The following is a 22,576-nucleotide window of genomic DNA, read 5'->3' on the forward strand; positions in this document are numbered from 1 at the left end:
GGGGTAGCGGGTGGAGAAGGCCAGCGCGCTGGGCAGGTGACCAATCAGCACGGGGCATGCCAGCAGGCCCGCCTCCCGGCGGCCACTCAGGCGCAGGGGCAGCGCTGCCAGCTCCGGCACTGGACGAGCTGCCTGCCAGTCGGAGGTGGAGCAAGCGGGGTCTCGGCCAATAGCCCGAGGCGACTGGGTCAGGCGGGTGGCCCTGCGGTCCGCGCGGTGGTCCCGGAGCCGCTCGGCGCTGAGGGAGCGGCCGGCGTCCGGCCCGCGCTTGCTGCGCTCTCTGACCCCCCGGCCCCACCCGTCGGACGTGCCCGTCATGCCAGGCACTGCTTGGCGCTAGTGCTCCGGCCGCCGTCCGCCCGCCCACTCACAGCCGCGCCCACTGCCCAGAGCCAGAGGGATGGTGGTAGTCACGGGGCGGGAGCCAGACAGCCGTCGCCCAGACGGTGCCATGTCCAGCTCCGACGCTGAAGACGACTTTCTGGAGCCGGCCACCCCGACGGCCACGCAGGCGGGGCACGCGCTGCCCCTGATGCCCCAGGAGGTACTTGGACGGAGGAGGGAGGGATGGGGCGCGGAGAGGGGCAGGAGGGAGAGCTGATGCTGGGAAGAACTGACCTTGGGGTGTGAGTGGGGCTGGGACTGGGGGCCGGGGACTGGGCTGGTGGAGTAGCCAGAGGGGCTGTGTTCCTGTACTCATTCACCCCTGTAGAATGCTCCTGGTGTGTCTTCCCTGCCCCTGGCACCTGGCCACCCAGCAGGCTCCTTCCCCTACTCACTGCCTGCAAGGTTGATTTACTCCCATCTCTATGTCCCGCCCATGCCAGCTAGATTGGGGGGCGGGGGGAGAGGGTGGGTAGACGTGGGAGGGGGACCTTGGAGCTCCAAAAGATGATCGTGCCTTCTAGACAGACCGATCCAAGAGAAGGCCTTGGTGGTTGCCCAAACCCAGTTGCCCAGAGAGTGGGTAAGGGGCTGTGTGTAGATGAGGTCAGTTGATGAAGGTGTCCACGCCCACCCGACTGCCCCAGGGTTTCCCTGTCCTGCCATGCACGATGCATGGTGGCTTCCACTTGTAATGTATGTGACACTATCATGTTGACACGCCTGAAATAACTGCACGAGGAGGGAGAAGAGAAGAAAAGAGGGGGTGCTGCTGGGCACTGGCGACATGGTTGGGGCTAAGGTAGTGCAGGATATGGGAGCACAGGACCTGTGGAGTCCTTAAGGGGTGGACAGAACCCCAGGAGGGCAGGGCCGGATTAGACTCTTGGGAAGCAAAGAGTGTCCTCTTAGGGCTGGAAGCCCTGTACCCCCACCATCACAAGACACTTGTGAAAATGAGTAAAACTCTAGTATTCTTTGGAATTGGAAAAACATAACTGTTTTGTTCACAGTCGTAGGGGAAATGTGGTGGTTTGAGAGAAAGCGCACAGGGCTGTGAGCCGAGGCCATGGCTGCAGTGCCAGCTCCCCCAGTGACTAGCTGCATCTGAGTGCTAAGACTTTTCAATTGCTTTTTCCTCTCTGCTTCAGTCTTCTTGTCTCTAATATGGAGCAAGCACTTGGTTTGAGACGAGAGGTCCTTGGAAATGTGTAAAGAACTCCAGAAATGTAAATTATGTATTATTATTCCAAAATAATATTTAAGAGCTTGGTAAGTGCAGAGAATGGTTTAGAGGAGCTTAGAATAAGAAGGAGGCATTTCCTGGCCTTTGGGTGCAGAAGATACAGTACAGACATGCACAGAACTCCTCCACTCATTCATTCAGTGCATATTTGGGTTTTTAATGTGAGCCAGATACTGCACAAGGCCCTGAGTAAATTTCATTTGATGTATTTGTTTTCTATTTTTTTTAAAAAAAGATTTATTTATTTATGCATGCAAAACTGGGGTGCAGGCCAGAGGTGGGGGGGAATGAGAGGATTCACCCAGGGACAGAGCGGGGAGCAGAACAGGCAGACTGACTGAAATGTACTGCTGAGGGGAGCAGAAGGTGAGACAGGAGAGGTCTGCTGAGCCATGTGGGTAGCTCCCTGGCTAGCCGGAGATTGAACTCTTGCCACAGAGGCTGTGGCTAGCTTCACAGTGCTGTGCTTAACCCCTTGTGCCACCAGGGAGACCCATTTGATATATTTGTATCTCACTTTTTTCCACAAAGGATTTGAAAATTGTGGAAAAAAACTGTGTTGATAAATATATAGAGACTTTAGGTGGAGCCAGAGAGCTATCATAATATTGAAAAGTATGCACTGGGCTAACATTTTAGTTAATCTAGAGGAGGTTCGTGAGACAATTAGCATGGGTCTTATTTCTTTCAGATGCAATTGGATAAAAACCACAAGGAGTCAAAGATATGTTTTAAAAAATACAAAGGAAAACCTTGAGCGTCTCAGGACAAATTTATTCCATCACTCCCCGTGTTTCTCACCCTGCCTTTGCCTCCAGAACCTTAGCTCAACTGGCTACTAATCTTCTCACTCTATAGATCAAGGGGGAGCAGTGGTGAGGTAGAGTGAGGGATGGATGCCTGGAAGCACTCAGCAAACACATATAAGCCCTGCTGTCGGTGTCCTCCTCGAGAGTGGGGAACAACATATTGCCCCTGCCCTTGGGAGCTTGGGGTGAGGTAGTGTGGGCTGACAGAAGATGACAATTGCCAAAGTATCATGCTGGGTACTGTAGGAGAGGACGCATGATGCAGTGGAGGGAATGCTCAATTAATTCTGTCTTGGGGGCAGATGAGGAACAATAGAGCAGAAATGCTCACAAATAGGGGAACTTGAATAGCAGCTTTTTGAATGGGTGGGTGCTGTTAACCTATATGGTGCCTTGGTGTGAATTAGAAAACGGGCTCATGCTGGGCTAGCAGATCACTCTCGTGCCCTCGCACAGTGAACAACATGCAGCGCCATATAGGGCACGTGCATGTGCTGGTTGGTCAGAGAAGAGTGGTAAGAGCATTTGGAGCAAAGACAGCATAAGGAAGGCCATAAAAAAAGTGCTAAATTCAAGAAGTGGAAGAAGGAAAATGAAGGTTTTGGGCCCCTGAGCAGAGATAGTAGAGTTGGGATGGAGAGACCTGATTTGGGGGAGAAAGGAAAGGAGCTGGCAATTGATGAGGTTGGGAAAAGGGAGAAGGGAGAAGAAAATGTTTGAAAACCCCCCTGTTATGGCCTTGGATGACTGAGTGAATGGTGTGGCACTAGCCAAGAAGACCTAAAACAGCAGCTGCAGCTCTCATTCCCCACTGCCTGGCTGAGAATGCGGGTGGTTCCTTTCTAGTTTCCCGAAGTGGTCCCTCTGAACATCGGAGGGGCTCACTTCACCACGCGCCTGTCCACCCTGCGTCGCTACGAGGACACCATGCTGGCAGCCATGTTCAGCGGACGGCACTACATCCCCACCGATGCGGAGGGCCGGTACTTCATCGATCGGGATGGCACGCACTTTGGGTATGTCTCTCCACATGCCATCATGTGCCGTCATGGCACGCGGTCCCAGCACGTGAGTCGCATGGTCTTGGACACGGAGTTTTGGTATATCCCCTAGTACATAGAAGAAGAGATAACAAACTGGTGGAATTTAATTAATGTGTTTATTGAATTGAATCAAAATTCTTAGTTTCTTTCCCAAAGAGAGACAAAGACAACTGGAGAAATCCGGCAACACACACTGGCTCCATAGGATGAAATGCTTCTGTTCTACACAATTGAAGACCTGAAAGTTGTCCTCTGTGTGCGATCCCACCTAGAGGCAAGGGAGGTCCATAACAACTTCTTGAAGAATACTCTCTGTTCCACATTCTGGCAAACCTGTTTTGAGACCATGTCTTTCCATCTATTTGTGTTTAGAAGCCAACAGAAGGTTGTTTTTTGTTTTTTTTTTTTTTTTTTTAAAAAAAGACTTCTTAGCATTGCCATCAGGGGGGAGCAGGGGCGAGCAGGGCCATAGCAGTGGTTCCCAGACTTCTTTGAGTAGTTTCAAACTAACAGGACTGGTGAGGGAAGGGCCAACACAGGGTTTGCCATCCTTTACTTTTGTCAAGAAAAGTCCTTAAAAAGGCAACCTTTCTATTGTTACTGTCATTTTAATACTAAAGTGTGCAAAGAAACAATCTCAAAAGATAGCTCTTCCCAAGAATGGATTTCTAACAAACTTACTCATAAAACAATTTAAAAATTGTTAAACAATTTGTATTTTGGTTTTCTTATCTGTGAAATGAGAAACAATTATAGCTGCCTTAGAGGCTTGCCGTGCAGATTAAATAGAGTCTTGGTTTGACCCCTGCCTCATCCTTTCAGCGCATATGACTGAAGCTCTTTGCCCTTCTGTCTAACTTTGGAGATGACTAGAAAATTAACATGATACTTGAACAAAATGACCTTGAACAAAATGACCAGAGGCTGAAATGCTCCAACCACTATGTCTCTGTGCTGGCCTCCAGGTAGGAGTGCCCACATTGGGAGAAGGTCATTTTTATCTTCAGAAAGGAGCCTGTGGTCAAATAATTTGCTTAGAAGCATCTGGATTTCCCCATTGGGCTGTCAGCTGCCTCCAATGCTGAGAAAACAAAGTGTCACATCTCTCTGCAGAGCTATAAAAAGATTTTTGTTTGCAGGCTGTTTGGGGGGGTGGAAAGGGCTGGCCCCAGCTGGCAGCTCCCCTAGCACTCTGAGCTGGGTCTTGCCCTGGGGTTATATTTTTTTGAATTCACCAAGCTTTGCTAAATATCCTAGAGAACTAATTTTGGAAGGTGAGGTGGGGAAGGGAAAAGGGTTTGGCAGTAGGCTGATGCCTATACCACATCTGGCCACAGCTGGAGAGTGGCAGAGCCAGACAAGGGTGTGGCAGAAAGCAGGATATTGTGGCATCAGTCTCAGGCAGCCGACTCCAATGACCTGTGATTATTTTCAACAGGTGAAGTTGATGAAGACTAACTAAAAAAAAAAAAATAGGGATTTTTGGCACTTAATGGGGTTCCTTTCTCTGCTGATGCAGCTCACATACCCCCAACACCCAGCAGGGAGGCTGCTTGGGCCTCCATCTAGGGTAGAGCACAACACTTTGCACTGAGGGGAGGCGGGGTGGAGTCAACCCTACCTGCATTTGAACTTCTGGTGTGCTGTGGTTCCTTGAGCATAGGTGTCCCTTAACATCTCTGAGCCCCACTTGTTCCACACTCTTATAATGGACATAAGAGAGTTCTTATTGCATCATCATTAAAAAGATGAAATGGGATAACACCTGAATAGTGGCTGACACAGATTGGTATTTAGTATTAGCTGTGTTGTATTATGGTTGTAGACGAACTATTGAGAACAGATTGATCTTGGGGTTTACACATACACCCTTACAGAAAAGCCCTTTCCACAACTACCAGTGATAGATCTGGTTACTCTTAGCACTAAAGAATAAAGAGAGAATTTTGAAAACTATATTTTTATTTTAAGAAAATGCAATATATAATTTTATTCTCTCCTGGAACCAGTTTGCTCAAATGTCAGGGTTTGGCATTTGATCTTCTCCATAAAGCTGCAGAATAATACTAACAGCAAGGATGTGTACAACATGTGGGACTCTTCTGCATTGTTGGTGAGAATGTAAAATACTACAGCCACTTTGTTAAACATGTGCTTACCCTATGACTGAACAATTCTGCTCCTGATGATATTTTCCTAAGAGAAATTGGTGCATGTGTCCACAAAAGCTCATATACAGGAATGTTCATTACTGCTTTACTCATGAGACACCAGACTGGAAACAACTCAAATAAGCATCAACAGAAGAATAGGTAAATAAATTACAGTGTAAGATACCATACAAGTATATAGTGCACAATGGCATGCAACTTAGCAATAAAATAAAAAGCCAAACTACTATTACTCCTAACAGGGGATGAATCTCAAAAATTATGTCAAGGGAAAGAAGCCAGAATATGTCATATACTGCATGGTATTATATGAATTCCAAGAAAAAGTAAAACTAATCTTTGTTGATAGAAGTAGAAGACATATAGGTTGCTTCTATAGGGGCTGACTGACAGGAAGCACAAGTAAACTTTTTTTTTTAATTTTTAAATATTTATTTATTTATGCGTACGAGAACTGGGGTACAGGCCAGAGGTGCAAGGAGTGAGAGGATTCACCAGTGATAGAGTGGGGAACAGAAGGCAGATCTACTGAAATACACTGCTGAAGGGAGTAGCAGGGCAGAGAGGAGAGGTCTGCTGTGCCATGTTGGTTGCTTCCTGGTTGGTTGGGGATCGAACTTGTGCTTCATTGGCTGCTGATAGCTTGATAGTCTGTCTTTAACCCCTGTGCCATCAGGGAGGCTTCAGCGCAAGGAAACTTTAAGGAGAATGAAATGTTCCATGTTTTCATCTAGGTGATTGTATGGGTATAACCATATATAAAAAAGAAATTAAATTGTACAATTAAGATTTATATATTTACTGAATAGTATATCTCAACTAGAATATGTATGTTAAGGGGCTAGTATATCTTTCCATTATTCCTGTATAAATTTAATAATAACAGCACCTAATATTATACCTAATAATGATTGTAATTATAATGATACATACTGATAATGAATACTAACACTTACTGGTCTTACTCTGTGCCAGGTATATTTGAAGCACTTTTTTTTTTTTTTTTTTTTTTTTTTTTTTTATTTTTTTTTTTTTTTATTTATTTTTTTTTTTAAATAATAAATTTTATTGTTGTATTCCCCATACAATTGCAGCCCCCCCATTCTGACCCCAATCCCTCCCCTCCCGCCCCCACCCCCCTAAAAGTGTCTCTGGTTCATAGTTTTTTGTTGATTTTGATTTTCACTTTCTTATAGTTATTCGTTTTCCTGGTCCCTTATTTAAGTTTTCTAGATTCCTGCTATGAGTGAGACCATCCGGTATTTTTCTTTTTCTTTTTGGCTTATTTCGCTGAGCATGATCCCTTCCAGCGCCATCCATGTTGCTGCAAATTGCATGTGTTTATCTTTTTTGAATGCTGAGTAATATTCCATGGTATATATGGACCACATCTTCTTGATCCAGTCATCTATTTTTGGGCATTTGGGTTGTTTCCAAAGCTTAGCTATTGTAAACAGTGCTGCTATAAACATAGGGGTGCAGGTGTTCTTTGGAATTGTTGTTTCTGTGTCCTTTGGGTAAATACCTAGGAGTGGAATTGCTGGATCATATGGAAGCTCTATGTTTAGTAGGTCCAGAAATCTCCACACAGCTCTCCACAGTGGTTGGACCAGTTTGCACTCCCACCAACAGTGTAGAAGAGTTCCTTTTTCTCCACATCCTCGCCAACATTTGTTGTTGCTAGTTTTTTTAATATGTGCCATTCTCACTGGTGTAAGATGGTATCTCATGGTAGTTTTGATTTGCATTTCCCTGATGGCAAGTGATGTTGAACATTTTTTCATATGCCTGTTGGCCATTTGCATTTCCTCTTGAGAGAAGTTTCTTTTTAGCTCTTCTGCCCATTTTTTGACTGGATTATTTTCTTTGTTGTTGTTGAGTCTCATCAGCTCTTTGCAGATTTTTGTGATCAGTCCTTTATCATTAGTGTTGGGTGCAAAAATGTTCTCCCAGTTGGTGGGGTTTCTCTTTGTTTTTGTTATTGTCTCTTTTGCTGTGCAGAAGCTCTTTAATTTGATGTAGTCCCAGCTGTTTATCTTTGCTTGAAGCACTTTTTCTATAGTAGCTCATGTAATCCCCTCATAATATGGGATAGTTTTTTTTTTTTTTTATTTTCCTCTATTTATAGTTGAGAAAATTAAACACTGAGTGGTTAAGTTCATTGCCTAAAGTTACCCAGAAGGACGTCTGGTTGAGGTTCTGTGCACTAGCATCAGTGTTACACTGTCCAGGCCCATTAGCGCCTTTTCACCAATCCTCTTTCCTCCTGATCAGAGATGTGCTGAATTTCCTGCGCTCAGGGGACCTTCCACCCCGGGACCGTGTGCGGGCTGTGCACAAAGAGGCCCAGTACTATGCCATTGGACCCCTTCTGGAACAGTTGGAGAACATGCAGCCACTAAAGGGGGAGAAAGTACGCCAGGCATTTCTGGGACTCATGCCCTATTACAAAGGTGAGGGGTCAATTGTGCAGGACTGTCAGGGTGTGGGGAAAGGTGGGGTGCAGGGGATTTGTTAATGCCTAGGTCTCTATCAGAACCAGTGGGTCCAAGGTTCATCTGTATTGCTCAAGATGGGAAAGAATTCTGCATCCCTTCCTGCCCTCACTTCCCAGTCACACTGGGAGGATTCAGGTTCAGGTGTCCCCACCGTGCCTGTGACAATCAAATTGTATATCAGAAGGACAGTCCTCATCGCATTGGTTTTCTTTTTCTGTGGAGGACCATGATCCATCTGTTTAAGTCTGTGCCCTTCAAGGCTCACGGAGTTCCTTCCTCAAAATCTGTCTCTTCCCTCTTGGATCCTGAGGTATCTGTCACTGGGACTCTCTTTGCACCTGCCCTCTGTCTTGCCCCTCAGTCTCCACCCCAGTGATCGATGCTGTGTTCACCCCATAGACCATCTGGACCGGATTGTGGAGATTGCCCGGCTGCGCGCAGTACAGCGGAAGGCCCGTTTTGCCAAGCTCAAGGTCTGTGTCTTCAAGGAGGAGATGCCCATCACCCCCTATGAGTGTCCGCTTCTCAACTCCCTGCGCTTTGAGCGGAGTGAGAGTGATGGGCAGTTCTTTGAGCACCACTGTGAAGTGGATGTGTCTTTTGGGCCCTGGGAGGCCGTGGCTGATGTTTATGACCTGCTGCACTGCCTGGTCACAGACCTCTCAGCACAGGGCCTCACTGTGGACCACCAGTGCATCGGGGTGTGTGACAAGCACCTTATCAATCACTACTACTGCAAGCGTCCCATCTATGAGTTCAAGATCACATGGTGGTGAGTAGATCTGGGAGGGAGCAGAGTTCCGTCAGAGAAGGGCATCCATTCCCCTTCGTCGCTCTGGGAGTAGGATTCCTAGAAGGGCTACTGATTGCCCCAGAACCTGCTGAGGTGAGGACCAAGTCCTGAGGCACAGCTCCAAGAGGATGGAGGTGCAGCTCCAGTCTCCCAGCTGTACCTCAGGGTCAGACGCAGGGCTTGTGACCCGTGGGGACTTTGGGCCTTCATTCACCTGATCTTTCCTTGAGGCATGGCAGTCTTTGCCTGAGGCTGATGGGGTCTGGCTAGCTAGGGCTTGACTAGGAAGTCCAGAGGTTTTGTCATTGTCTTGACTTGGCAAGAGCGTTTCTGCCCTTTTTAGAGCCACATTACCAAACGAATGTAGGCATCATCACTTCCTCGACCCTGCTCAAGTTTCTCTTCACGTGCTCAATATATAGGTAAGAACATAGAATATGATGGAGGATTTGCCCAAGTAGTCACCCTCAGTCCTTGGCTGAAGAAGGAATAGCATCTCCTCTCCCAGTCACTCCCTCTGCCTCTAAGAATAGTCCCATGTTTGTCTTAGGATGTGGAAGACTCCTTCTCTCCAGACATATCCTTCACCACATTTTGGAGCTGTAACCATAGTTGCCAAAGCCATGCACCGGGTTGGCCTTAGAAAATCACAATGTTTACAGCCCTGCCTTGGGGCCTTAGCTTCTACCTTCTGCCAACCTTCCTTGCTTGAGGGGTTATTGTATATGGCTGGGGTGCAAATTTTAGAGGCACCTGTTGAAAATTCCCATAGTCAAGGAGGCAAGATACCTAGATCGCCTGTTATTTTTGATATGTAACATCCTTTCCAGAGGTTTGGAATACCTTCTTGGCGGCTGTTTCACGTGTTACAATACAAATTGTGGTGAACCTCCTTGAATAGGAACCACCCCCTATTTTAGCCCCTTTGCTCTATCCTGTTAACCTTCTCCTTCTAAGAAAATGTTCTATAATGGAGAAACAAAGAAAGGGCTGGGTGAGCAGTACAGTTGTCCCACAAGCTATGGAAAGATAGCAGCAACCCTCCATTCTGTTTTCCCATATTTCAGAGAGAGAGAGCAAGGGAGAAAGATCCGCAAGGATCTGCTCCCACTGTATTTTCTTCTTGCTCCATCTGCAGCCTGGGCAGCTGGTCAGGGTGTGGAGATGCATCTCCTAAAGAAAGAGCTATATAGCCCCAGTAACTAGAATATAGCACTTCTGTGTTGGATAAGGGCTTCTCCCTATAATCATGATTGTACTCCTCCTTTGTTCCTGGGTATTCTTGTGGGGAGATCCTTTATATACAAAAACTGGTAAGGACAGCCTCATTGGTCTCAAGACCAGACTGGTGAGGTGTAGGGCAAGGAGGAGCTGCAAATGTCTGCCTCCTTCTGAGAAAGGGAAAGCCAAGACCTGGGACCTTGACTGAATTCCTTGATGGGACAGTGACTTTCATAGCCCTGTGTGGGAACAGCAATTCCATGCTTTGATTTTTGTACCTTTCTGTTGAATCTCTGTATGAGTGGACAGAGGTGCAGACTGAAATCTACAAGGAAAGTACAGTGATTCAGGTTCTAAAGTACGTGTTTTCTGTTATCCTCATCCACAAATGGATCATCACTTTTCTGGAGCTGATGTTCCTACTTGGAGCTTAGCCCAGCAGCATGGCTTTTGCCTTGTTCTAACAGAAAAAATATTTCTTTAAGTTGTTCTGATTGGTATTACTCCCTAATAGAAGTTCAGTTTTGACAGCTACTGGGGCAAGTTATACAGGAGGAAGTCAGTGTGAGTAAAGAGCAGATGAATTAAGCCCAGGGCTTCCTTTTCCCATCCCTGGCACAGAACTTCTTAGCACTAGGTTATTTAGAGTCCACAGAGAACAACTTGCTCACACAAATGCAGATTTGCTTAAAAAAAAAAAAAAAAAGGCCCTAATGACCTGCTTGGGGCTACAGGGATCCTGGACAAGGACGCTGTCCAGTTTGTCTCTCCCCCTATTTTCCTCATGGTGGTATTTTCTGTGCCAGTGTGGGGAGAAAAGGCTCTGGGCAGAGCAGGGACACTGGCAGCCAGCTTGGGACTCTTTCTAAGAGGCGTCAAAGAATTTGGTGGCCCAGTTTGCCCATTCTCTGATGAGGAGCCCGGCTGCAAAGTGCATTCAGAGGCCGTGGTTGGTGGTAATGGATTCCCAATTAAAGGGTCCCTCTGAGGCAACAGCTTCTCTTAGTTGGATTGTTTTCCAAATCTAAATGGCCAGGCCCAGAGCAGAAGGAGGATTGGGTCAGGAAGGAGGGTTACAAAGTATGATTGTTTCTCCCCTGTTGAAGTATGTTTCATAGAATTCTTGTGCATAATGTCTATAAATGCCTCTCATTTGATTCATCCTGCTGTGAACAGGATATCGGTTCTCAGTAGGTCAAACCAAAGTGTTTGCCTTTGGTACTTCCCTTATGTTTGACTTTGGGCACTTCTTCCTCCCTGTGTGGGGCTCACTGGTTGGGAAGGTGAACATTTTAGGCGACAGGACTAGATGTGTGGTGTTAGCCCTAACACAGTTAAGTAAAAAAATGAAAAGCTAAATGACAACAACAACAAAAAGACTGGAAAGAACCCACAATGAAACACATCATACCATTCCAGGTGGAGGAATTATTTTGCTAAAACTCTAAATAGAAGAAATAGAAAAATTGTCACCATCCTTATCCTACCTCTGGATAATTTACCAGATTGTCTGATGCTTGTCACATCGAGCACAGTCAATTATGTTCTGAAAGTTTCTATTCTTTCTGGGTCTTCAGTGTATTCTGGGAGCTCTCTGAACCTTGTACCTCAGGCTGATCAGGTGATAACCTTCCTGTTGTTTGCTGGCTGGAGGACTAGGAAATTGATGTTTGCAAGCCACAAGGTGGGGTGAGCTGAGCTCAGTGTGTGATCCTGGTCCAAGCTGGATCCTGAAGAGGTTAAGATAAACAATAACAAAACAAAAACTACTCACACTGAGCAGCTTGATCCCAGTTAGAATTTCAAGAATTTTGTATACCTTCTGTCCATATTTGAATCTAATAATAAGTGATTAAGCTTTCCTGGGTACCACTTTGCTGGAACTCTTCATGAAGGTGGTGCCTATGTCTTGATCCTTAAAAGAAGGATTTATTCATCATAAGTCAGAGTGTTGGGAACTGAGTTGGGAGAGGCACTTTTGAGAATTCTGGAAAAAAATACACATATATACATATGTTAAGTGGGGAAGGGTAGCTTAGCAGGGATTTAAAGGAGGGAGGAACAAAGACTGGAGGAATAAGAGTTCTCTGGAGTGTGGGATGCCACTTGGGTCCATTGTCTTCTGTATGGTGTTGGGTTTGTGTGTACAGTATAACACTTCCTGTGTCTGTTCATTACCTGTCTATGAGTGCTCTGGTGCATGGAGCCTCAGTACCCTTACATGGCATTAAAGTCAAAAATTAGAACCTGGGTGCTGTGCCTTTTCTTTTTTTTACTCTCATACTTCCTCTGCCTCTTCCTGATGTTCACTTTTTGAACATGTTTTGATTTTTGCTTAGAATGTAGTAATTTGGGGGACATCACACTAAATAACACAGGTTCTTCTTGAGACTAGCAGCTGAACTTCGGCCCTGATGTGAACTTAAAAGGACACCGTGAGGGCCCTTTTATTCTAGCTTTGTCTCTATTCCAGGTAGGTGTGTGCCTACCCATCTTAGGCAGGCAGCCCTGCCCGCTTCTATTGCATATTCTCCAGTGGAAGAAGAAACCACGGTTGCACAGTCACGTGTGTGGCTCACAACCTTTTCAGGTAGTTCTGAGAGAAATCTCTCCCATCATATTACCACTTTTTCGAAGAGGGATATTACTGGCTCTAAGCTTTTGTGAGCCTCAGTGTTTAAGACCCTTCCTTGAGGAAAATGGACGTAAGTTGTTCTTCCTCTGAAAGCAGAGGTTGACACTTTACTGGCTCTGAGTGTCAACATCATGATGGCTCTTGGAGTCACTTCAAGTAAGGAAAGGTGAGTTCTGAAATGACAGGTAGTCACATCACCCTCTAACTGCTGCCCTTAAATCTGATTATTTTGACTTTTAAACAAAAAGTATTGCATCATCTGTTTCAAATGTGTTCCCTGACCTGATTACTGTGCATACAATCACACAGTAATAATATACTAATAATACCTTATAGCTTGGAAACGGAAGTTCACAGAGGTGTAATTTCCCCCAAAGACACTAGCCAGTAAGTGACTGAGCCAGAGTTCAAACTCAGAGCTCTTTTCTGAACTCCCCAGGGGTGTTCAGCAGCAGAACCCTACCTTCCTCTTAGCAGTTCAGCACCCACTGCTGAGGCTCAGGACTTCACTTTGCCTAATATGTTAAGATTTAAAAAACAGGTACTCTGGTAGAGAGCCTTCTTTAGGAGTGTAGGCCTTAAATAGCCCTAGGATTAAGGAGTTGATGGTTTTCCCAATTTACTGCCCCTTCTTAATGAGTGTGAGTGTCTACTGGGTGGAAAAGAGCCTGCTTATGGAGCAGTGAGTAGAGGATGACTTGCAGGTGAGTACTGGCTCCCTGGTTAGACTCTGAATGAGACAGGATGATCCAGGAGAACCCAAATTAATCAGACTCCTGCAGCCTACAGTCTGACTGCACAGAGGTGCTGTGAGCCTGCCCACACAGGGAGGTATGCCCAGGACTGAGACTGTTCTTCAGAGACTCCTGGCTTCAAGAGAATAATTGAATGGGAGGCTTTGTAGTTTAGCTCAGCGTTGGCCAAAATGGGACAGCATTATCATGTGCACTACCCATGCCCTTAGAAGGACATACTACTGATGTGACTTTTATGCCAAAATTGAGTAACCTGGGCCTCCCCGGTGGCACAGCGGTTGAGCGCTGGGCTGCGAAGCTGCTCGCAGCCTCTTGTAGCACCGGTTTGATCCCCGGCCACCGGCGAGGGTCCCACATGGCGCGCAGACCTCTCCTGCCGCCCGCTGCTCCCCTCAGCAGTGTACTTCGGTCCTTCTGCCTGTTCTGCTCCCCGTTCTGGCTCTGGTGAATTCTCTCACCCTCCCACACTTCTGACTGTACCCAGTGCTTGTATAAATAAATAATCTTTAAAAAAAAAAATAAAATTTGAGTAACCTGAATCTAATCATGTGAAAATATTTGACAAAACCAAATTGAGGGACAGCTTTTAGGATGACTTTTTTATTCTTCAAAATTTCAAGATTGTGAAAGACAAATTAAAATGGAAGAAGTATTCCAGATAAAAGAAGACCAAAGAGATCCTTAAATTTGGAAACAGGAGAAACAATAGTTGGATAAGGACTGTAGATTTTGATAATTTTGTTTTGGTTTTCTAAGAGAATATCTTTAATTCTTAGGAAATACACACTGGTATGTAGGGGTTAAGATTCATGAGTCTGCAGATTTCATATTCTTTGGAAAAGATGTGTGTATTTATGTGTGAGGGGAGAGAGAAAGAATTTAGTGATCAAGTGTTACAGAAAATGGGGACAAATTTACAAGGCCAAAAAAAGAATTCCAAGTAAGAGGAACTCAGAAACCAATACCAAGGCATAACCAAATTGTAATAAGCTAAAAAAAAGACTCTTGAAAGCAGCAAGAGCTGCAATTCATCATATACATAGGATATTCAGTAAGATTATAAGCTGATTTCTCATCTGAAACTGCAGTGGAAGAAGGCAGTATGATTACATATTTAAAGAGCTGAAAAAAAACCTGTCAACCGAGAATCCTATATCTGAATAAACTGTTCTTTCAAGAATGAAGGAGAAATTAACATATCCCCAGATAAACAAAAGTGAAAGGAGTCCATTACTAGGAGACATACCCTATAAATTGCTAAAATCCTTCAGACTGAAAAGTAAAGGATGCTGGATAATAACTTGAGGCTACATGAAGAAATAACACTGGTGTAGGTAAATACCTAGGTAAATATAAAAGTCTATTATACTTTTGATTTATAACTTTTCTATATATTTTATTTTATTTAAAGATTTATTTATTTATTTATACAAGCACTGGGTATAGTCAGAAGCGCGGGAGGGTGAGAGAATTCACCAGAGCCAGAGCGGGGAGCAGAGCAGGCAGAAGGACCGAAGTACACTGCTGAGGGGAGCAGCGGGCGGCAGGAGAGGTCTGCGCGCCATGTGGGACCCTCCTCCGGTGGCCGGGGAGCAGTCGGGGATCGAACCGGCGCTGCAGAGGCTGCAGGCAGCTTCGCAACCCAGCGCTCAACCGCTGCACCACCGGGGAGGCCCACTTTTCTATATAATTTAAAAGGCATATGCACATAACACTGATTATAAACCTCTCAATTTATAAAGTTGGGCTCTGTGACAATAACAAGATAAAATGAGAGGGACAGAAATGTATAAAAGCAGAATATTTTCTTTTAAATAAGTTGGTATTATTCAAAGTAAGTCTTTCTAAATTTAAAATACTGATTGTAATTCCAAATTACTTATTTCCAAAGATAACCAAATACACAGAAAAGGAAAGAAGTTAATCACTATGGTAGGCTACAAAAAACAAAAAATTAATGCAGCACTGGAAAAACTGAAGAACAAAAACATGTAAAACATAAACAACAGGGGGCAAAATGGCAAGTAAGTCCCTATCAGTCATCACTTTAAATGTAAACCAATTAAACTTAAACTATCCAATTAAAGTCAGAGACTGGCTAAATGTATTTGCTATGAAGTTCTGTGTAAGACACTCACTTTAGATATAAAGACACAAAGGGGCTGAAAGTAAAAGAATGGGAAATTCCAGGCAAAAAGAAAGTTCTCACATTGGTAACTTGATTAGATGCCTTAAAAGAACTAGAAACAGATGAGCAAACGAAATAAAATTGCAGAAGGCAGGATGTAAAGATCAGAGAGAGGGCTTCCCCGGTGGCGCAGGGGCTGAGCGCTGGGTTGCAAAGCTGACCGCTGTCTCTGCAGCCCGGTTCGATCCCCAGCTGCTCCCCGGCCACCAGAGGAGGCTCCTACATGGCGCGCAGACCTCTCCTGATGCCCGCTGCTCCCCTCAGCAGTGTACTTTGGTCCTTCTGCCTGCTCTGCTCCCTGCTCTGGCTCTGGTTAATTCTCTCACCCTCCCGCGCTTCTGACTGTACCCAGTGCTTGTATAAATAAATAAATAAATCTTAAAAAATAAAATAAGAGTTCTCATTTAAAAAAAAAACCAGAGTGAGATAAATGAAAGATAATATATCAAAATAAGAGTAACAAAAATCAAGAAAACCAAAAATTGCTTTTTTAAGATCAGCAAAATTGACAAACCTTTAGATAGGTTGACAAAGAAAAAAAGAGCTCAAATTGCTAAAATCAGAAATGAAGTGGGGGGCATTACTACTGACTTTACTGAAATAAAAAGTATTATGAAAATGTATTAGGAGCATATGTGCACCAACAAAGTGAGTACCAAATGAAATGCACAAATTTATAAAACAAAATCTACCAAGATGGAGTCACAAAGAAACAGAATATCCAAATAGACCTATGACTAGTAAGTCACTGAATCAGTAATAATACCTCCCAACAAAGAAAGTTGTGTATCTGATGGCTTCACTGGTGAATTCTATGAAACACTTAAAAGAACTAGTACCAATTCTACTCAAATTCTTCAAAAAACTGCTCGTCTCATTCATTCTATGAGGCCATCATTGCTCTGATACAGAACCCAAGATACTATAAGAAAAAAGAAAACTACAGAGCACTGCGCCTTATGAACACTGATACAAAAATTCTCAATAAAATACATGAGTCCCTGTAGGGTAGTGAATGCACTTTTCCTCCTATTCTGAGTTCTTGGATGAGACCCCTGTCTGTAATAAAAGATTCATTGGGGGAAAAAAATGTATTAACATGTAAACCTCCTATATTCATGGGAGATAGCCAGAGAAAAGGTTTAAAATGCCAACTTAAATCCCAACTTTAGGTAAAGAAGTGTGGGCCTTCCTGGTGGTGCAGGGGTTAAAGTCTCAGTGCTACTGGTGGCATGAGTTCCATCCCCAGCCAGGGAGCTTACCCACATGGCACAGCAGACCTCTCCTAGCTCACCTGCTGCTCCCCTCAGCAGTGTATTTCAGTAGATCTGCCTGTTCTGCTCCCCACTCTGTCTCTGGTCAATCCTCTCACACCCTGGCCTACACCTCAGTTCTTGTATGCATAAATAAAATTTTTAAAAAAATTTAAAAGAAAGGTGTATTTGTATGTATTTGGGGAGGTGGGGAGGAAAGGGGAGAACTAGTTATGAGAAAGCACGGAAAACAAGCTTAAGGTTTGTTAGGTAGATTTAAGTTGGTGTCTTCTCCAAGGGTAGGATTGTCTTATTATTTAGTGTCATTCTTTCCAGATACGAAAGGAGAGACCCTAGCAAAAGATTTCCTTTATAATGCAGATTTCCCTCACAAGAGAGTAACCTTAAATTTGTTTCCAGAGCTGCTCTCAAAATAATCCCTATACCAAAAGAGGCGTATTATAAGGTATATTCTGCACCCCATCAGCATTTAGGAAGAATATGAAGAATGAACCAATCTCTAGTTTGCAAAAATGGAACAATAACTGAGAAATGTGGCAACCTGTCCAACTTCAGAGGAATCACCAGTAAAACCGGGATGCACCCAGTTCAGCATCCCTCATACAGTATAGTTTTTTCCCCGTCTGCTGTGGCTGAACTTTTTGCCATAGAGAGCACCAGGACACAGAAGCAGCTGCTGTTTCCAACATTCCTGAAATGGGAATCACAAGAAATGAATTCCATTTATAACTCGACCATTAATCTGGGCGACACTGGCACATTTATTTAACGTCTGGGCCTCAGTTGTGCTCAGCTGTGAAGGTTCTGGGTCACCCTACGTCTTTAAGATCGTTAACGCGACTACTTCTCCAACCCTAAGCTCCGGGAACGGATGGGAGATAACATTTCTTCAAGTGGCTTCAATCCACCCAGGCCGGCAAACGTCCACTGCTGGCCCCAGGGCCCCTCTCCCGCACCTCCGCGTCCCCGCTCTCCAGCAGCCGGAGGGCCGGGAGGCGCCCGCGGGCAGCGCGGCTCAGGGTGTTCCGAGGGCGGGAACAGCGAGCAGCAGGGACACCCTGGCCCCTCCTGGCGCCCGCTCCGGTGTCTCGAGCGCCTCAAGGATGGCCTCGAGGACGCCTCTTTGCCCAGCTCCTCCGACTCGCCGGCGCGGCCCTTCACGTCAGCCGCGGCGCCGCGCCCCCCACCGCGGCGGATCCCGCGGGGACAGCCAGGGCTTCCCGCGGCGGTAACCTCCCGCGTCGGACCGCGGCCCCCGGAAGTGACGTCGTGCGTGCGTGACGTGCGCTCGCCGCGCCGGGGGCGGGGTGTGCAGGAGGGAGGGCCGGCGCGAGGGCGGGCTGTGGACTGGCGGAGCCCGGACCTCGGCGAGTGACTCTGGGGGAGCCGCGGTCGCGACGGCCGTGGAGCCGCAGACAAGGTACGGGGCGGACAGCGCGGGTCCGGGGCGACCCGGTTCTCGGCTCCAGGCAGCGGGGGCGGCGACGCCGTCTCGGCCGGGGGCTGCTAGTCTTCGTCCGCGTCGTCCACCCGGCCGGAGCCGTTTTGCTTGGGCGCCTTCTGCTGCCCTCTGCCCCGACCCGGGCCGGGCGGCGCGGCCCTGGCTGCCCCCGGGCGGGCTCCGGGGCCCTGAATCCTCCTAGTGCGCGGCCTGTCGCCTTGACGTGCTCGTCGCCAAGTTCTCCGCGGCCCGGCCCAACTCGGACAGACAGACGCTTATCATTTCCTGGCTGTCTCCGGCCACCCTGCCTGCAGGAGGGCTTCCCTGCGCCCGGCGTCCGCCGCCTGTCCGTCCAGTCCGCGGAGTCCGAAGGGACACCTGTGGTTGTGGCCGGTCGGGTGCCCCGGGGCCCTCGGGGGCCCGTCTGGATTGCAGCCGGCCTTGGCAGGGCCACTTGGTGCTCCCGAAACAGCCCGAAGCCGCGAGGGCGCGGTCTTTCGTGGCGTGGAGACTGAAGGACTGCTCCGAACTTTCGCCCGGGAGTTGAGGGCAAAGCTGTGGGCCTGGGGTTAGGTACACAAGTCCCTGCTTTCGAGTCCTCTCGGAGGCCAGCAGAGGTGATGCCCATCACGGAAGTTTGGTAGGGAGGAAGGGAAGGACTCTGCCGCCGTGGAGTAGGTCATAGGCAGCTGCTGGTGTCTCAGCTGGTGACCAAGCCCTGTGGTTGGGAAATGTGTCAGTGGGCGCGGATGGCGCCTGTTACCCTTGAGATTAGATGTGAAAATTTGCCGGGACAGGTTTACAGCTTCTCCTGGGGGGTCGTTTTTTGGACCTGAAGACATTTTTACTTTTAACTGAAAAAAATAGTTGTACTTATTTCTGTAAATCTAAACCACTGCTTTTTAAAAAAAAGTCTGCTAATTAAAATAGTTGTAACAAGAAGGCTTGTCGCAGGTGCAAGACTTGATTATAGTTAGTCCATTTGATGATAAGTTAACTTTTAAGATTTACTGGCTTTTATGTGAAAGATTAGGAAGTGTTGAGCAGTTGAATTTTACCACGGTTTCAAGCAAACGTGTTTCTGCTCTCCAGAAGTTAGTCAATTTAGGAAAGAGACAGTAAAGATACTTTCAGTATAACATGGGTAAGTAGTGTGCGGGACTCTTGGACCATCCTGCAATATAGGGAAGGCCAAGGAAGAAAAGTGAATATTTCTGGAAGTGTCTTGAAGAATGAGCATCTTTCAGAGTAGCAAGGTGGGGTAGGAATTTTAGGGATAGGTGGGAATGTGTGTATGTGGGGAGACTAAAGGAGAAGAAGCCAGTAACTACTAGGAGGCGAATATTGAAGCGCAGATGATGAGAGATGAGCACAGAGATGCAGGAGCTTGGGCTGGGGAAGGGATGACAACTAGGAAAGGAGTTAAGCAAGGTCGTTGTGGGGTTAAATTGCCATTTTATGTTTACATACAGGCTGCTATGTGACTAATGAGGTTTGTGCCTACTATAGGGCTTATCTGCTATTTTGTATTTTAAGCTTTTCTGCTCCATAAGCCTTGGATTGAATTGTATGCTCTGTTTACTAATTGTTTCTTTGTGTAAGAATATAATTTGTAAGCTTTTAAAAACAGGAATTCTGTTTTTAATCTCTCTGCATTCTAATTCCCAGTTTGGCCTCAACAAATGTTCCATGAATGCTTATTGACTTGATGAGAATTCATTGATTTCAAATTGTTGGTTTTCAGTGAAAAAAATCTGTCCACACTTGGTTTACTATTTTTCTACATATAAAGTAGCCACCCCACCACCACCCATTTCGATTTCAGCTGGTTATAGTTTACTTTATCATAGGTATGTATCTATAGGGAAAAAATTATATATATAGGATTTGTTACTAACCTTGGTGTCAGGCATCAGCTATGTCCCTGAGGATTGTTGGGGGGAAGGGAGGGGGAGAGGGAGGAACTACTTTAGAGAAGAGCTCTGATCCTATTTCATTTATTTACCACAGTCTTTCACTAGAATTTCACACTTGACAGTGTGAGTTTAATTTTTGGCTCATGTGTTTTTATTGGTTGTAAAGTAAACCCATCCCTAAGATGTAGGAGATGTAGGTACATAGCTCCTGTCCATTCTGTGATTCAGAACAGAAATGCTATAAAATGACTTCTTTTCCCACCCCCTCTTGATTGAGGTAACATTGGTTTACAACACTACATATGATTTAGGCGAAAAGGTTCTCCCCTCACTAGATGTATGTTGCCACCCTTCCCCTCCACCATCCAAGCACCCATAATTCTTTGGCTTAGACCATTGCACCCTTCCCTTAAGTAGCTTTTTAATCTATCAGTAAAGTTATCACAATAAAAACACAAGTTTCACTGTAGAGATCTTATTTTCAAAGTCTCGTTTAAATACTCATTTTTATCATAAAGCACAGTGGAAGCATTATGTATGTTGTTTCATATGACAGAAATGCCTGAAAATAATCTAGACTTGTTAAATAAACAGGGAAACAACAGTTAGCTCATCTTTATCTTACTTAATATTAGGTAATTCATATTTTATTTGATCTTTAAAGTTCCTAAATGCTTTAAGAAAAGGCTGTACTTTTTGTTGCTCTTTTCAAGATCTCTGCAATTTTTGATGAAGTTACTGTCCCTGTGGTAGGAAGTGTATTCATTATTGTATAAAACAATGTGTTTCCATGTTTCTGGTAGTATAGCTTGTTTATAGTTACTAGGAGAGTGAAGCACTGTGATTATACATAATTAGATGAATATGCAGTTAAAAGCTAGAAGTTATGATCAGAACGATAAGTATGAATTCATGAACAGGTACACTTTTATATACTGAGAGACTCTTAAAGCTTTTTCTTTTTCTTAAATGACAGAGAGGAGATTGCGGAAATCCTTGAAGCAGAGGTAGTAAGAGGTTTGGTGCTCTAAATTCTGTGCTGTCTCATTTTAATGAATTGTTGGCAGCATCCCCTATGTTAGGCATAGGGGTAACTCAGAAGGAGTTGTGCAAAAAACCTAAAGAATCATTTTTGAAGCTAATTCCATTCAGAATACTCAGTTTCATTTATGGTGATTCAGTCTATTTTAAAATTAAAAATCACTTTTGGGGGATTTTTGCATATGGATATATTTACAATTTTCTGTGTGCTGCAAAGCTAATACATAATGAAAGTGTTTTATTTTTGTAATTCCTCTTTTGTTAGATTTTCCTTATTTTAGACATATTTGTTAAAGCACTTTTCCCCCCTTGTAGAGTACATAAAAGATCATGCCTTTAGAAACTGAACTCATGAAATGTTTATTAATGGAAGGAAAATGTCTTCTCACTGTGCTGTGGTGTTTTATTAAATGGAGCGTATCATTTACTTATATTACATCTTATTCCAGAAAGGATTCATAATGACTTACAAAGGTACATACAGCATACTGTCCGTAACATACAGAAATCAGGGGGTGATAAATTCAGGACTCAGGGAGCAAAATTAAGACAGAAACAGGAATGAGATTAGCACACAAAGTAGTTAAAGTATTTGTAAGAAGGCCACAAATTTGATTATTTTTAGTAGCCAATTCAGAGAGAAATATAATCAGTTACATGGTTTAGTGACCATGAAATAAAAGACTGATTTTTCTTTTGCATTTCCAAAGACTACTTGTATTGGAGAAATTCCTCAACTATATCTTTAAGTAAATACAGCATGTGCTTTATTTTGTTTTTTAGTAAATTCCTCATTGTATAGGTTGATGATACATCATCAGAACGTAATTCAGTAAAAATAGTGCTGGTGGCAACAAAATAATGTGATCTAACTCCTTAGCTCTATGAACTGATTTAATTTGAAGATCTGTTTTAGATTACACATTTTTTAGGTGTCCATAAATATTTTGTTTCTCAGTGGAGCTTTTTTGTTGTGAATTTATCAGTAGTGAGATTTGAATTTGTGCTTCCTGAGAAGTTCCTCGAATATATCTATTTTATGTTGCGATATTATGTTTTAACATGCATGCTTAATCACGGGGAATTTTCATTTCCAGAAGTACCTTTCAGGTGTTAGCTCTAGCACAAAGAGCATGGGCTTGAAAACCCCCGACATAAAAT

At 44.8% G+C, this 22,576-nt stretch overlaps 2 protein-coding genes across 3 annotated transcripts in view; both read left to right on the top strand.

The window, feature by feature from the left end:
• Positions 1–277: 277 nt before the first annotated feature.
• Positions 278–12,632, top strand: KCTD7 (potassium channel tetramerization domain containing 7). Its single transcript, XM_037506785.2, has 4 exons — positions 278–544; positions 3,286–3,455; positions 7,928–8,106; positions 8,551–12,632. The coding sequence occupies exons 1-4, from the start codon at positions 401–403 to the stop codon at positions 8,925–8,927; spliced, it is 870 nt and encodes a 289-aa protein (XP_037362682.1). The 5' UTR covers positions 278–400; the 3' UTR covers positions 8,928–12,632.
• Positions 12,633–18,346: 5,714 nt separating this feature from the next.
• RABGEF1 (RAB guanine nucleotide exchange factor 1) overlaps positions 18,347–22,576 on the top strand; it is a 45,700-nt gene continuing 41,470 nt past the window's right edge. For both annotated transcript variants that reach the window (XM_037506784.2, XM_037506783.2), the window contains exon 1: positions 18,347–18,437. The gene's annotated coding sequence lies outside the window, so the exon portion shown is untranslated. The remainder of the gene's footprint in view (positions 18,438–22,576) is intronic.

Source organism: Talpa occidentalis, unplaced genomic scaffold, assembly GCF_014898055.3.
Source record: "Talpa occidentalis isolate TD23 unplaced genomic scaffold, MPIMG_talOcc4v2.1 talOcc4.12, whole genome shotgun sequence".
Classification (NCBI taxonomy): domain Eukaryota; kingdom Metazoa; phylum Chordata; class Mammalia; order Eulipotyphla; family Talpidae; genus Talpa; species Talpa occidentalis.